We start from the raw sequence: 12,820 nt of genomic DNA on the forward strand, positions 1-12,820 counted from the left end.
CTCCGTGAATCAGTCATGGACCATTTTCTTCTGTGAATGTTCCTAGCAGCCCAGCAAACAATGAAGAGGCTGGCATGAGCCTGAAGAAGGTTGATGGCCTATTTCCAAGTACACTTGGTAGCACTGACCAACTCAGCATTTTTAAAACACAGTTAAACCAAGTTCCCAGTCTCTCCATGTCCTGTCTTGAGGTGAAGTTAGAGCTTACTCCAGGCTCTGCAGAAGTGCCTTTTCCATACCTTTTTTTTTTTAATCTGTATAATACATTGCTAAGGGGATTGAGAAAGGAGTGTAAAGGGGATCGGTATACCTCACTTTAAACATACTTTGTTGTTACCTTTATAGCATCACTCTATGGGGATGAGTACAGGGTGATGAACACATCAGACTTCCAGGTGCGAAAACAGCTGAGTTACAGCCATTGCTCCATAACAGGCTGCAAGTATGTTGCAGTATCATTGAAACAAGTAGCATGTACTGGATGCTTACCACTGCTAAAAACCACTGTTACGAATCAGCATCAAGTCGCTGAAGTGAAGGGCTTAAGTTTTGCACTGCACCAAACTAGTGCATGTAGAACTAGAACGAGTTCTAGGAGGATTTGGATTTTGGTCCTGAAAGGGCTGTGGTTTGCTCTTGGTAGCTGCTCATTTAAATTATTAATTTATCAGGAAACAACACTTACGTCATCCTCTTTCCTTAGCCAAACAAAAAGATTCTTGATTCCTGTTGCCCTGTGATTGTCACGCTTAAAGGGTCTGCTATCTGTGCTAAAACGTTACAGTGGATATTAACCAAACTATTTCACAGCTCTGATCTGCCTTGTTTGTACTGAACAGACAGCATAATGCAACACTGGCATGAAGATTTGTCATGGAGTAAGTTCAGACAGCCACTAATTTACTCGTTCAAGTATGTGTTGGGGAAAAATCACTCTAGAGACACATGCAGTATATGAACCACTCTTGATAATGAAACTGCACTGAGGTGTTAACTTATTTTAAACTGCAGTACTATTGACATGTTGCATCCCTCTTTGTAGTACATTTGTATTTCAGTAAGGAGTTGTTGGATTTTCCCCTTGGTTAAACCACCACTTTGTGCTTATCTTTCCCTCCTGAATTATAGTTGGCCCTTCGTTCCAAGCACTTTATGCTATCTGTAATGGGATCTATTTTTGCACTGGAATATCTGTTAACTTTGCAAAAATCTAGAGAGATTTCACAACTGAAATTTCTAAGTTAAATCCTTAAGTGGACATTTTCATTAAAAGCAAAAAAAAAAGTATATATATTTGTATTTGCTAATATCTGTTATGTGAAGTATTAAAAGGCACTCTGCCTTGTATTAAGTAAAAAATAAAGCTGTTTTAGCACCATTGGTCTTCACAAGTGTCATTTTTACATTTGTTCTTTTGTGGAGCACAGATTTTGTTTTGTTGTGAATTTTGATGCATAACATTCCAGTATCTCTACACCTTAGCATGGAGTACATACTATTCAGGCAAGCAGGGTGGTACAAGATTTGAAAGGTACATGCTTTAAGCTTCTAAACTTAGTAAATAAAGAGGTCTCTAGCAAGTCATGAAAACAGTGTTTGGTTTATTTGTCAAATCCAGCTGCAGAGCATAACAAATTTCTCTGGATGTTTAAATCCCAACTCAAGTACCTGTCTCTGAATTTTCATTACAGAGATGTAAGTTGTACTCTGGACATAAGCATAATTGCCTATGGCTGTTTTATAGTGCTTTCTGTGAGATCTTAATGCACTTTAAGCAAGCAATAATCATTAGGCGAACTGCACAAAGATACCCCAGTAGAGATATTAAATCAATTGCTCGTTGCAGGTCTGTGATGAACGTCTGGAACAGACTCCCAAGTGCTCTGCAGTTTATAGTTAGTACCTATAAATTGCAGAAGAGGGTGCTCCACACCACCTGACCAGCTCCACTGTAGCACCCAAGTCCAAGTCCAGCTACGTTGATGTTTTACTTTGCTCAGAATTAATAGAGTATCCCAATGAGAGGTCTGATTAAAACTTAACTGGGTAAGGTATATGTGGGAGCATTCCTTCTTAAACCAGTATGGAATAACCACGATGTGATAATTATAAGAGGCACCAAAATATGTTAGCAAAGTGATACCACCCCTGACTACAGTGTTGGAAAAGAACACTTAACTTAGTAGGTTTGATAAGGGATCTAGCTATTTGAAAAAGTATTAAGAACTTAGGGGTTAAAATTAAAGACTGGTGAAGTGTGGTTCATGTCATGTGTGATACGGCTCAAGTTCTCTTTCCTGGAGACGTAGGAACAACATCATAAACTTCTTTTTACCAACTGATTTACACTGCTAGTGATCAGCATTTTGCATCCATTTTTTGTCAACTGAAGAACAGCTCAGTTCACTGGGTATGGGGATCCATGTCACTTGCTGACAGCACTTCCACCTTGTCTCTTTTGCCATCAGTTACACCCTTCAGAAGAAGGTTATTTCAGTGGTGAGCACTGCAGAGGAATCAGGAGTGCATTTTGCTGGGACTCCAAGAACCTGACGCTGTCGCGCACTGAAATTAAATGCATGTTTAATTAAGACATAACTTCCAATGAGAAGCAATATTTTTCTCAGCATGCATGCAGGTAACATGAGTGAGTTCTCTGGATGCATCATCTCTTACCAGCTGCTACGACTCTGGCATCTTCATGGGCTCTGTGTCTTCCCGCTGCCCGGTTATCTGCGCTCTCATTCCACCACAACACATGGACTGAGAAAGTACAAATACAGTCAGCTGAATACTGTTATGCTGTAATACAGCATGCACTGTAAGTCCTAGCAATCTGCCTTCATCTGTTAAAAGCCTTGCAGTTAGCAGAAAGAATTCTCCAGGCAAGTCAGTGGTGGGATGATCCTTTACTGAGGTTTTACACAGTTTGACTTTAACATCAGATCTGAGAGACTTTTAAGACTGTGGCAACCAGCTTAAACCTATTAACCCAACAAACAAAGCTGGGTTCAAGGACTGTTTACAGGACTTTAGTGATCCACAGCAACGTTTTCAGCAAGCTGGCCAATCCTGATGCAAGACCAGGGCTTGCCCCTCATCCTCTGCCCCTTCCCCTGCCAAAATCTGTATCAGAAATTGAGTAGTACCTCTGTTAAGTAATCCATATTCTGTATGGAAAACACCAATCAGCTTGGTATAGCCTGTGTTGATGTGAGCATTGATTGCAGCTCGAAATGCTTCACCCCACAATGCTGGCCCACCAGGCTTCATCTGGAAAGTAACCCATTCATATACCCCTAGAAGAGAAGGCAAACACCACCACAGGGAAGGAAATACAAATTAATATGTCAGTTCTGGAACAGTGTGTTATGGCCATGATGTATTTATTGTGAAATGAGTACTGCATTTCCCTGCCATTTGGGGTCAGCAGGAGACTGCCCATTCATGCCAGCACCCGGTGCAAATTTTCAGTGTTGCCTGGAAATTTTGGGAGATTCAGACTACTTTGCAGAAATCACAAGTGCTCATACCCGTCTTCTTTCCATTCAGGTAGTTACTTCAGATCACAATTGCTGACACTGTAATAGAAAGCCAGACACTTGCTATATGTCTGGTCTCATTCTCCAGCAATGGGCTGGAGATGGACTACAACAGGAACAAAGCGTCTGAAAAGTCATCTCTCCAGATTTAGGAGAAAACTGGACTGCTTTCAAATTCAACTATAACAGCATAAAATTCAGAATCCTGGGGAAATAAAGAACGAAGATTACTGTATGTATGCACATGCTGAGGGCTGAAGAAAGGCCTGTTCCATGCCACTTCATGCAACAAATTCTACAAATGTTCATAAACTGGGGAATGGTCAGTACTATTAACACTGCTTTTGCTACAGAGTTAAAATACATAAGGACAGGACTTTGACATCTAACCCATGACTGTAACAAAGTATGGTTGACTTGCGTGCATCTTTAAAAGGTATTATGCAAAAGAATCAAAACAATCAGTAACAAAGCAAATTGATAAAAGAGAAGAATCTCTGTGAAAGAGAGCAATCATTATTCCCAGCATCTCCAGGAAATCCCCTCTCACTGATGGATAGACAAAGGAAGTCTGGGATGACTGCTCTGACCACTACTATGGCACTGCCATTTTGCACGTCCATTTAGCAATTCACAACCCTGACCATCAACAACCTTAACGAGCAAGGCTCTAGTCAGTTCTTGATGTAAGTTAGTGTAAAATCCTTCTTAAAAACTCTGTCCCTTGTCTGTGTTATGTCACCTTTTTCACATGGGTGCACGTACATGACTTTGTTACATAAGGGGTTATAAAACCATGCAACAGCTGGTTTAAACGTTAAACCATTTTTTGTTACTGTCGGTAACTTTAATCACCAGAAGAAAAGATAAGCTCACCCCCCTCTTTTGGAGGCTTTCCAAGTTGACACCAAGGTACCAGATAAGCGACCTCATTGTGCTGCTTCTCCATCAAGGGGAGGGCTGCAGACATAAATTTTCCCTGCCAGTCTTTGTCACTGGCTAGTGCTTGCCGGACTGCTGTTCTATGGGCAAAATTATCTGTAAGAAAGCAAAAGAAAACCCTAGAAAAAAATGCATTTAATGTCACATTAGACTCAATCAAAATGTTTAATTACAAGAAGACAAGCTGCACTTATCTAATTTCAAAACTGGTATTTTTAAACAGAATATTAGCTTGAAGCAGATGTGGTAAGTTTCCTTTAAATTCTGAAAAAAACCACCTTTAAATTCTGCTTTATGTCTCAGACTAAAATGGTTTCAAGCCAAGAAAGTTTACAACATAGTTAAAATCCGCTAACCAATTTTACAGTTAAAGGACATTTACATATGGCATCCACAGGCACTACTGGATGTGGCAACAATTACCAAGGATAAGTAGATTCAGAGAAAGCACAGTGGATAAGGAAGTGAAGTGGAAAAAAAAATTCAAGATAAATAATAGCCTACCAAGAAAAAAAAAATAATAAAAGTATGGGTTTTTTGCTTATATAAAGTGACATTAAAAGTGTAGAAGGAATGTTTGTGTGTTCAGCTATGTAAAAAGTTGTTAAATCCCTAAAAGCTAAACCTTTTCTTCTTTTTTTTCTTAATTAAAACCAAAACTACTTCATTAAGAGTGTCTGAATTTCAACTGGTTAGTCTGCAGTAGCATCTTAAACAATATACTTATGCAGACAGCTTCCAATATTATGCAAGAAAAATCCAGCAACTGAAAAGGGGAAGGAAGAACCTTAAGAAATATCAGTATTTTGGGACTAAGAGGTAAATATACTAATTACTTTTAACTACTAAAAAGGTATAAGCAGGGGTTTGATGAATCAAGGAGAAAGGATGTTGTAACTTAGACATGTAAAACACTGTTACGAAACAAATAAAAAGTACAGGTTTTCCCTTTGTTTTGCACTTTAAAAGTTTCTCACAGATTATTATTTTTTTTTAGTTTAGAGATAATAACAATGGCCAAGGCTAAAAAGTTCTGAGAAGTAGGACAATTTATTCATCATAGATGCAGGTGAACTCAAAATATTCCTGTTGACAGATGCATGCCCTCTTTGGAAGAAAGGGGAGACATGGCTGCCCGGTCATGACAAAGAACTGAGGTCCTCAGTGACCTTTTTTTGCCTTGGTCTGCAGTGGCAAGTGCTCCAGCCAGACCACCCAGGTCACAGAAGGCAAAGGCAGGGACTGGGAGAACAAAGAACCACCCACTGTAGGAAAAGATCAGGTCTGAGACCATTTAAGGAACCTGAAGGTACACAAGCCCATGGGACTCAATAAGATATATCTGTGGGTTCTGAGGGAACCGGCAGCAGAAGTGGCTAAGCCACTATCCATCATGTTTGAGAAGTTATGGCAGTCCATTTTTAAAAAAGGACATAAGGAAGACCTCCCAAACTACAGCCTGGTCAGTTTCACTCACCTCTGTGCCTGGGAAGGTCATGGAGCAGACTCTTCTAGAAACTACGCTAAGGGACATGGAAAACAAGGAGGTGACTGGTGACAGCCAGCATGGTTTCACTAAGGGCAAATCATGCCCGACAAACCTGGTGTTTGGCCTTCTGTGATAGGGTTACAGCATTGGTGGATGAGGGAAGAGTGACTGACACCATCTACCTGGACTTGTGCAGAGCATTTTACACCGTCCCATACAACATCCTACTCTCTAAACTGTAGAGGCACGGATCTGATGGACAGACCACTCAGTGGATAAGGAATTGGCCGGATGGTCGCACTCAAAGACCTGCAATCAACAGCTCAATGTCCAAGTGGTGCCCCTCAGGGCTCAGTACTGGGACCAGTGCTGTTTAACATCTTCCATGGACACAGGAATCGAGTGCACCCTCGGCAAGTTTGCTGATGACACCAAGGTGTGTGGTGCAGTCAGCATTTTGGAGGGAAGGGAAGCCACAGAGGGAACTGGACAGGCTTGAGAGCTGGGCCTATGAAAACCTCATGAAGTTCAACAAGGCAAAGTGCAAGGTTACACATGTGGGTTTAAGCAATCCCAGTTACAGGATCAGGCCAGGATTGAGAGCAACCCTGAGGAGAAGGACTTGGGGGTGCCAGTGGATGAGAAGTTCAGTGTGAATGTGCACTTGCAGCCCAGGAAGCCAATCACATCCCGGTCTCCAGCAAAAGCAGCGTGGCCAGAAGGTCGAGGGAGGTGATTCTGCCCCCAGCATAAGAGGGATATGGACCTGTTGGAGCAATTCCAGAGGAGGAGGCCAGAAAAATGATCCAAGTGCTGAAACATCTATCCTATGAAGACAGGCTGAGAGAGTTGTTCAGCCTGGAAAAGAGAAGGCTCCAGAGGCACCTTAGAGCAGCTTTCCAGTACCTGAAGGGAGCATAGAAGACAGCTGGAGAGGAACTTTTTACAAGGGTATGGAGTGACAGGACAAGAGGAAATGGCTTTAAACTGAAAGAGAGTAGATTCGGAATCATAGAATGGTTTGGGTTGGAAGGGACCTTAAAGATCATCTAGTTCCAACTCCCCTGTCATGGGTAGGGACACCTTTCCTCAGACCAGGTTGCTCAGACCTCCATCCAACCTGGCCTTGAACACCTCCAGGGATCGGGCAAAATTTAGATTAGATATAATGAAGAAATTCTTCACTCTGAGAGTGGCGAGACACTGGAACAGGTTGCCCAGAGAAGCTTCCATCCCTGGAAGTGTTCAAGGCCAGGCTGGATGGGGTCCTGAGCAACATGACTGAGAGAAAGGTGTCCCTGGCGATGGCAGGGAGGACGGAACTATATGATCTTTAAGGTCCTCTCTAATCCAAACTATTCTGAGTCTATGATTCTATGACTCACCCTTCCAAAACAAAAGAGGCAATCCTTTACTCTAAACAGGTACTGTGAACGTGCTGGACTTTGATGAGCACACTGTCTCAATATGCAGATATACCCTGGACTACAGCTGGTATCCAAGGAAATGATATAGGTGTGCCTTCCCACCTCTCCATTATCCAAGTACCAGCTTCCTTTGGTCTCCACAAAAAGCATGGCCAGTGCACCTAGTTTCTGGTGTAAGTGTAGCTTTTCTTGGCTCACCTGCACCTTTCATGTCAGCACCAACTTCAACAACATAAAAAGTTGATTATACTGCAAAAAACCTATTGTTACCAAGGCTAAAGCTGCAAGAAAACACTGTGTGCTTGAGAAGTCAGAACTGGTTGTCTTCCTATCTCAGCATAGGCCAATTGCAGAAGGAGTTTAAGCATGCAAACTGCGTGCTCACTGTTTTAAGGAAGCTAAAATTTGAGAACAATTACACCGAGCGAAAATTTGTGAAAAATTATACACACATACGAACACACATAGAGTGCATATATGTGCATATTTCCTTTTTCTCCATTCATTTTGAAATTCTGAAGGCATTTGTGGAGCTGGCCACAAGTTAAAAATATTTACCATGAACAAAACACTCCACCATTCTTCCTGTATTATAACTGTTTTGAGCAGAGACTGCTGCTTTAGAACGTTTCTAACTCTCTCATCCCAGCACGTCAAAGTTGTCCTGACAGGCTCTGAAGTTGTTCTTTTCACCAATCAGTACAGGAGCGATTTTTGGGGGGGCACCTGTTACAGTAAGAGCAACAAATAAAAGCCAGCACCTTCTTGCCTATGAGACAGGGAACACACAGAGAGCAGAGCAGTGCAAAGGGTTGCTGGTCGTACCGTACTTCCAAATGTGGAACACCTTATTCATCGCTCCCAGCTCCGAGTACCAGAATCCCACCAGCTCTGAGTGAGCTGTGCGAAAGTGAATGTACTTGTTGACCATTTCCAAAAACTCCTTCATCTTCGATGGCTTAATATCATATGTGCGAATTTCGTAGAAAATGCTGGTATCTTGTCTGGGCCCTGTAGCAAGGAGTGCCTGAAAGAAAACAGTCAGAAAAATAAGTAAAACTATTGAAAGCTGTCTTCTAATTTTTTTTTAATTAGTGAGATGCTATAGAAGGATTTTTTACTGCAAGCTGGGAGAGGGGTACTTACTTCATGATGTCCAATTCCAAAAAGTTTCTTGCAACATTTTTCTTTGGAAATAGTTCCCACGAGCATTATTTGCTGCCACTCCTTTCAGCAGTGCAACAGACTGTGATGTGTCTCTTATTTGTTGCACTTAATTGTTTAATTATTAGCTTATAACAAAGCAGCATTTTCCTCTTCTCAATCCCTTCCTCAGGAAGTCAGCAGCAAAGAGTCAAAGCAATAAAAAGATATTTGACTAAACACATTATTCAAAAGCAAGGCTGCCAAGATGCCACCAAAGCAGGAGCAACATCAACATCTGCCTTTGTTGCCCTTACCTAACCAGCTCACACCACTGCACTGTGTTTTCTAATTACAATCTTATATCAGTATTAGCAAATTACATATTGTTGACAAAAGAAAGGAAAAGGTACAAACACTTGGGGAAAGAGTGATTCCTTCCAACACAAGCTTTCTTAAGTCTGCATCCTAGCCTCTTACTGGCTGCTTCCCAAGGGTTGGTCAAGAACAGTTCTTCTATTCATGTAACATAAAACACTTTGAAGGTCCCAGGCTAAGTGTACTTTTGCAACTGTCTCAATAACCTGGAACGTTCCACTCACTTTAGAAATAAAACTTGAAAAAAGAAGGCCAAAACACATCTCTGGCCTTACCCCATATTTGCACAGAGGTGGCTGCAGGATGGATTTTGGACATGTCTTATTTCACAAGCATCTGCAGGCATGCATACCATACAGCTCAAGCCACAGAACAGAACCCTATAGGTTGGAAATGACCTCTAGGATCCTTTTATCTACCATTAACCCAAGAGCGCCATGTCCACCACTAAACCATATCCTCAAGTGCCATACCCACCTGTTTTTTGAACACTTCCAGGGATGGTGGAAACACTTCCCTGGATAGCCTGTTCTGATGCTTTACAAACCCTTACAGTGAAGAAAAATTTTTGCTAATTTCCAATCTAAACATTCCCCGGCACAACCTCTTGCCACTTCCTCACATCCTGTTAGCTGTTACCTGGGAGAAGAGCCCTACCCTCACCTGGCTACGCTCTCCTTTCAGGTGGTTGAATACAGATGGCCAAGACCAAGGGTTCTTGTTCCCCAATGGCCCTCTGCAGCATGACACATCTAGTATTGGTTCCCGTGTGTCACAACTCCTTGGAGCCATTATAAACCCCACGGTATCCCTACTGAGCAGTGAGCCTGCAGCAGTGACCCATCCCACGCTGGATTTCTGCAGGAGAAGAGGAGCCCCAATGCTTTCTGCCGCTCAAGGAGATGCTGGGGTGCTGCAGGACCAGTTCTGTCCAGAGAAGGGCAATGAAGCTGGTGAAGGGTCTGAGGCACAGGTCCTGTGAGGAGCTGCTGAGGGAGCTGGGGGGGCTCAGCCTGGAGAAGAGGCAGCTCGGGGGGGACCTTATGGCTCTCTACGGCCACCTGAGAGGAGGCTGTAGACGGGGGGGGGGGTCGGCCTCTTCTCCCAGGCAACCAGCGACAGGACAAGAGGGCACAGTCTTAAGCTGTGCCAGGGGAGGTTTAGGTTGGACATTAGGAAGAAGTTCCTCACAGAAAGGGTGATTAGACACTGGAATGGGCTGCCCAGGGAGGCGCTGGAGTCACCGTCCCCGGAGGTGTTTAAGGAAAGACTGGACGTGGCACTGAGTGCTGCGGTCTGGCCGACACGAACGATCGTGTTCGGTCACAGGTTGCGGACTCGACGATCTCGGAGGTCGTTTTTTTTTTTCCCCCCAACTTAAAATGACTCCGATTCTCCCGCCCAAACGACGTGCCACAGCCGGCCCGAGTGGATGTCGCGACAGCGACAGCGGGAGACCCGCCCCCCCCCGCCCCGGACCACAACACCACACCACCACGATACACACCCACCCCCGTCCCCGGGGACTCCGCGGGCCCCACGCCCACCCTCTCCCCACTCCCCCGGCGGCGCCCCCGCCGCTACCTGAGGGCCGGCCCGGGCCCGGGCCAGGCGGGCGGCGGCGGCGAGGGCCCGGCGGAGCAGGGCCGGGGGCAGCATGGCGGGCCCGGCGGAGGCGGCGGGCAGGCGGGCAGGGCCGAAGGGACGCGCGGGGCCCGGGACGGAGGGCGGGACGGGGGCGGCCCCGGGGCGGGGCGCGGGAGCCTCCCGGGGGCGGGAGCGCCTCAGCTCAGCCGCCCGGCCCCGCCGGCGGGGTCAGGGCCCAGCCGGCCCCTCACGGGCTCTGAGCGGCGAAGGCGCCGTTGAGGAGAATTACTCGTCCAAAACACCAGGCACCAGTGCCCGAAACGTGTTATCTGTGCCTCTGCCCGTGCGCCGGAACGCAATAAGAGGTATCCCGACTGCTTGAGGAGACCTGGGGCTCTTTGTTCCCCACAGGCTGCACTGGGACAAGTCACTCTCAGGAAATCACACCCCCCGTCCCCCTACCCCGCCGCCCGGGATCGAACTTCAGACTGATCAAACTGATATCATAGAATCATCATAGAATCATAGAATCAGCTGGGTTGGAAGGGACCTCAGAGATCATCAAGTCCAGCCCTTGATCCACTATCGCTGCGGTTACTAGACCATGGCACTGATGCCACATCCAGTCTCTTTTTAAAAATCTCCAGGGACAGAGAATCCACCACTTCCCTGGGCAGCCCGTTCCAATGTCTGACCACCTTCTCTGTAAAGAATTTCTTCCTAATATCCAACCTAAACTTCCCCTGGCACAACTTGAGACCGAGCCCTCCTGTCTTGCTGATGGTTGCCTGGGAAAAGAGACCAACCCCCCCCCGGCTCCCCCTCCTGTCAGGGAGCTGTAGAGAGTGAGGAGGTCTCCCCTGAGCCTCCTCTTCTCCAGGCTGAGCCCCCCCAGCTCCCTCAGCCTCTCCTCATAGGACTTGTGCTTGAGTCCCTTCACCAGCCTTTTTTGCCCTTCTCTGGACCTGCTCCAGGACTTCAATATCCTTCCTGAACTGAGGGGCCCAGAACTGGACACAGCACTCCAGGGGTGGCCTCACCAGCGCTGAGTACAGGGGAAGAATCACTTCCTTGGACCTGCTGGCCACACTCTTCCCGATCCTCCTTTGCGGGCTCAAACTCCGACTTGTGCAGACACAACCTCTCCACCTCTATAAGAAAGCCCCATGGCGTTCCTCTGTGGCATTCCTTTGGGTAAATCCAGGGGTGCTCAGCACCAAGCACTGTCACCCCATCACAGCTCTGTGCCCAAGTGTGTACTTGTTCCTGCCACACAGTTACCAAGGGGTGGGATTATGTGATGGCTGAGACTGTATATCTTTGCAGAGATAATTATTGGCTAAGGCGCATGTAAAGGTAAAATTTCTTCTGGTGTCGGTCCAATCCAGTGTTTGACCAGTGGGAGTCAAATCAGCTCCTAGCAAAGGATAGTTTATGGGGCACTACCTAAACTAACAAGACATCTTTTATGATTCCTCATAATAGGGGCAGCACACACCTTCCTGCACACCAAACTGATGGTCCTGCACACCAAACTGAGGGTCCTGCACACCAAACTGAGGGTCTCTGCGTGGAATTAAATGTGAAGAGGAAAATTATGAATTCATGCCTATGGAGCTTTCATGCTTTTTCTCTTGTTAAGGAAAAATTCAGGAACAAAGACTGTCTTTCCATTAAAACGAGATAGAAAGAGCCGTAACAAACAATTTAAAAGTGTGGTGCGGAAAGAATGAAGCATCTAAACTGCATATGTCATGTCATTTTGCAAATGGTTACATTTGTTATAGCAGCATGAATATTTCGCATAGTTTTTACAGCAGAATCACAGAATCACATGTAGTGTGATTATGGATGCAGTTGCTGCTGGTTTAAAATTGGTTTAACATGGAGTTTTTGTTCACTTATGAGCAAATTGTGCTTCAGCTGAGGGCAGGGAATGAGATGGCATTCTCCATTTAAGGTTCTCTGTTGTTTATCTTATTGTATGGATAAAGTAAGGCTCTTCATAAAGATGTTGTACTGGAATATTCCTTCACATTTGTAAAAGATTTTATTTTTATTGTTTGAACATTTTCTGTGTTTGCTTTCTCATCAGTAATGATCACACGAACCAGGATTTGAATTGAGTAGTCATAAAAAGCAGGTTTTGTTCTTGGTAACCTAAATAGCCAAAAAGAAGCTTTGATTTTATCTTTACTGTTGTGTAGTCAGGGAATAGAAAGGTGAACATGACTTTCATAATTGAGCAAAACAGTTTATGACAGCACGGAGCTTAAATGTCCAAAATTGCATTAGATTTCAGTGAAGGCATG

At 44.8% G+C, this 12,820-nt stretch overlaps 1 protein-coding gene across 2 annotated transcripts; it reads right to left on the bottom strand.

Moving 5' to 3' along the window:
- Window positions 1-1,581: 1,581 nt before the first annotated feature.
- NIPSNAP3A (nipsnap homolog 3A) lies at window positions 1,582-10,670 on the bottom strand. Of its 2 annotated transcripts, none has more exons than XM_051777434.1 (6): window positions 10,506-10,670; window positions 8,226-8,427; window positions 4,419-4,580; window positions 3,150-3,299; window positions 2,677-2,763; window positions 1,582-2,565 (listed from the first exon to the last, which is right to left on the bottom strand). In XM_051777434.1, the coding sequence occupies exons 1-6, from the start codon at window positions 10,578-10,580 to the stop codon at window positions 2,489-2,491; spliced, it is 753 nt and encodes a 250-aa protein (XP_051633394.1). In that variant the 5' UTR covers window positions 10,581-10,670; the 3' UTR covers window positions 1,582-2,488. The 2 variants fall into 2 exon arrangements, with proteins under 2 accessions (XP_051633394.1, XP_051633395.1); XM_051777435.1 differs by lacking the exon at window positions 10,506-10,670 and adding an exon at window positions 8,547-10,387.
- Between the last annotated feature and the right edge of the window lie 2,150 nt (window positions 10,671-12,820).

Source organism: Manacus candei, unplaced genomic scaffold, assembly GCF_025592945.1.
Source record: "Manacus candei isolate 608988 ecotype Guabito, Panama unplaced genomic scaffold, ASM2559294v1 h1tg000010l, whole genome shotgun sequence".
Lineage (NCBI taxonomy): Eukaryota > Metazoa > Chordata > Aves > Passeriformes > Pipridae > Manacus > Manacus candei.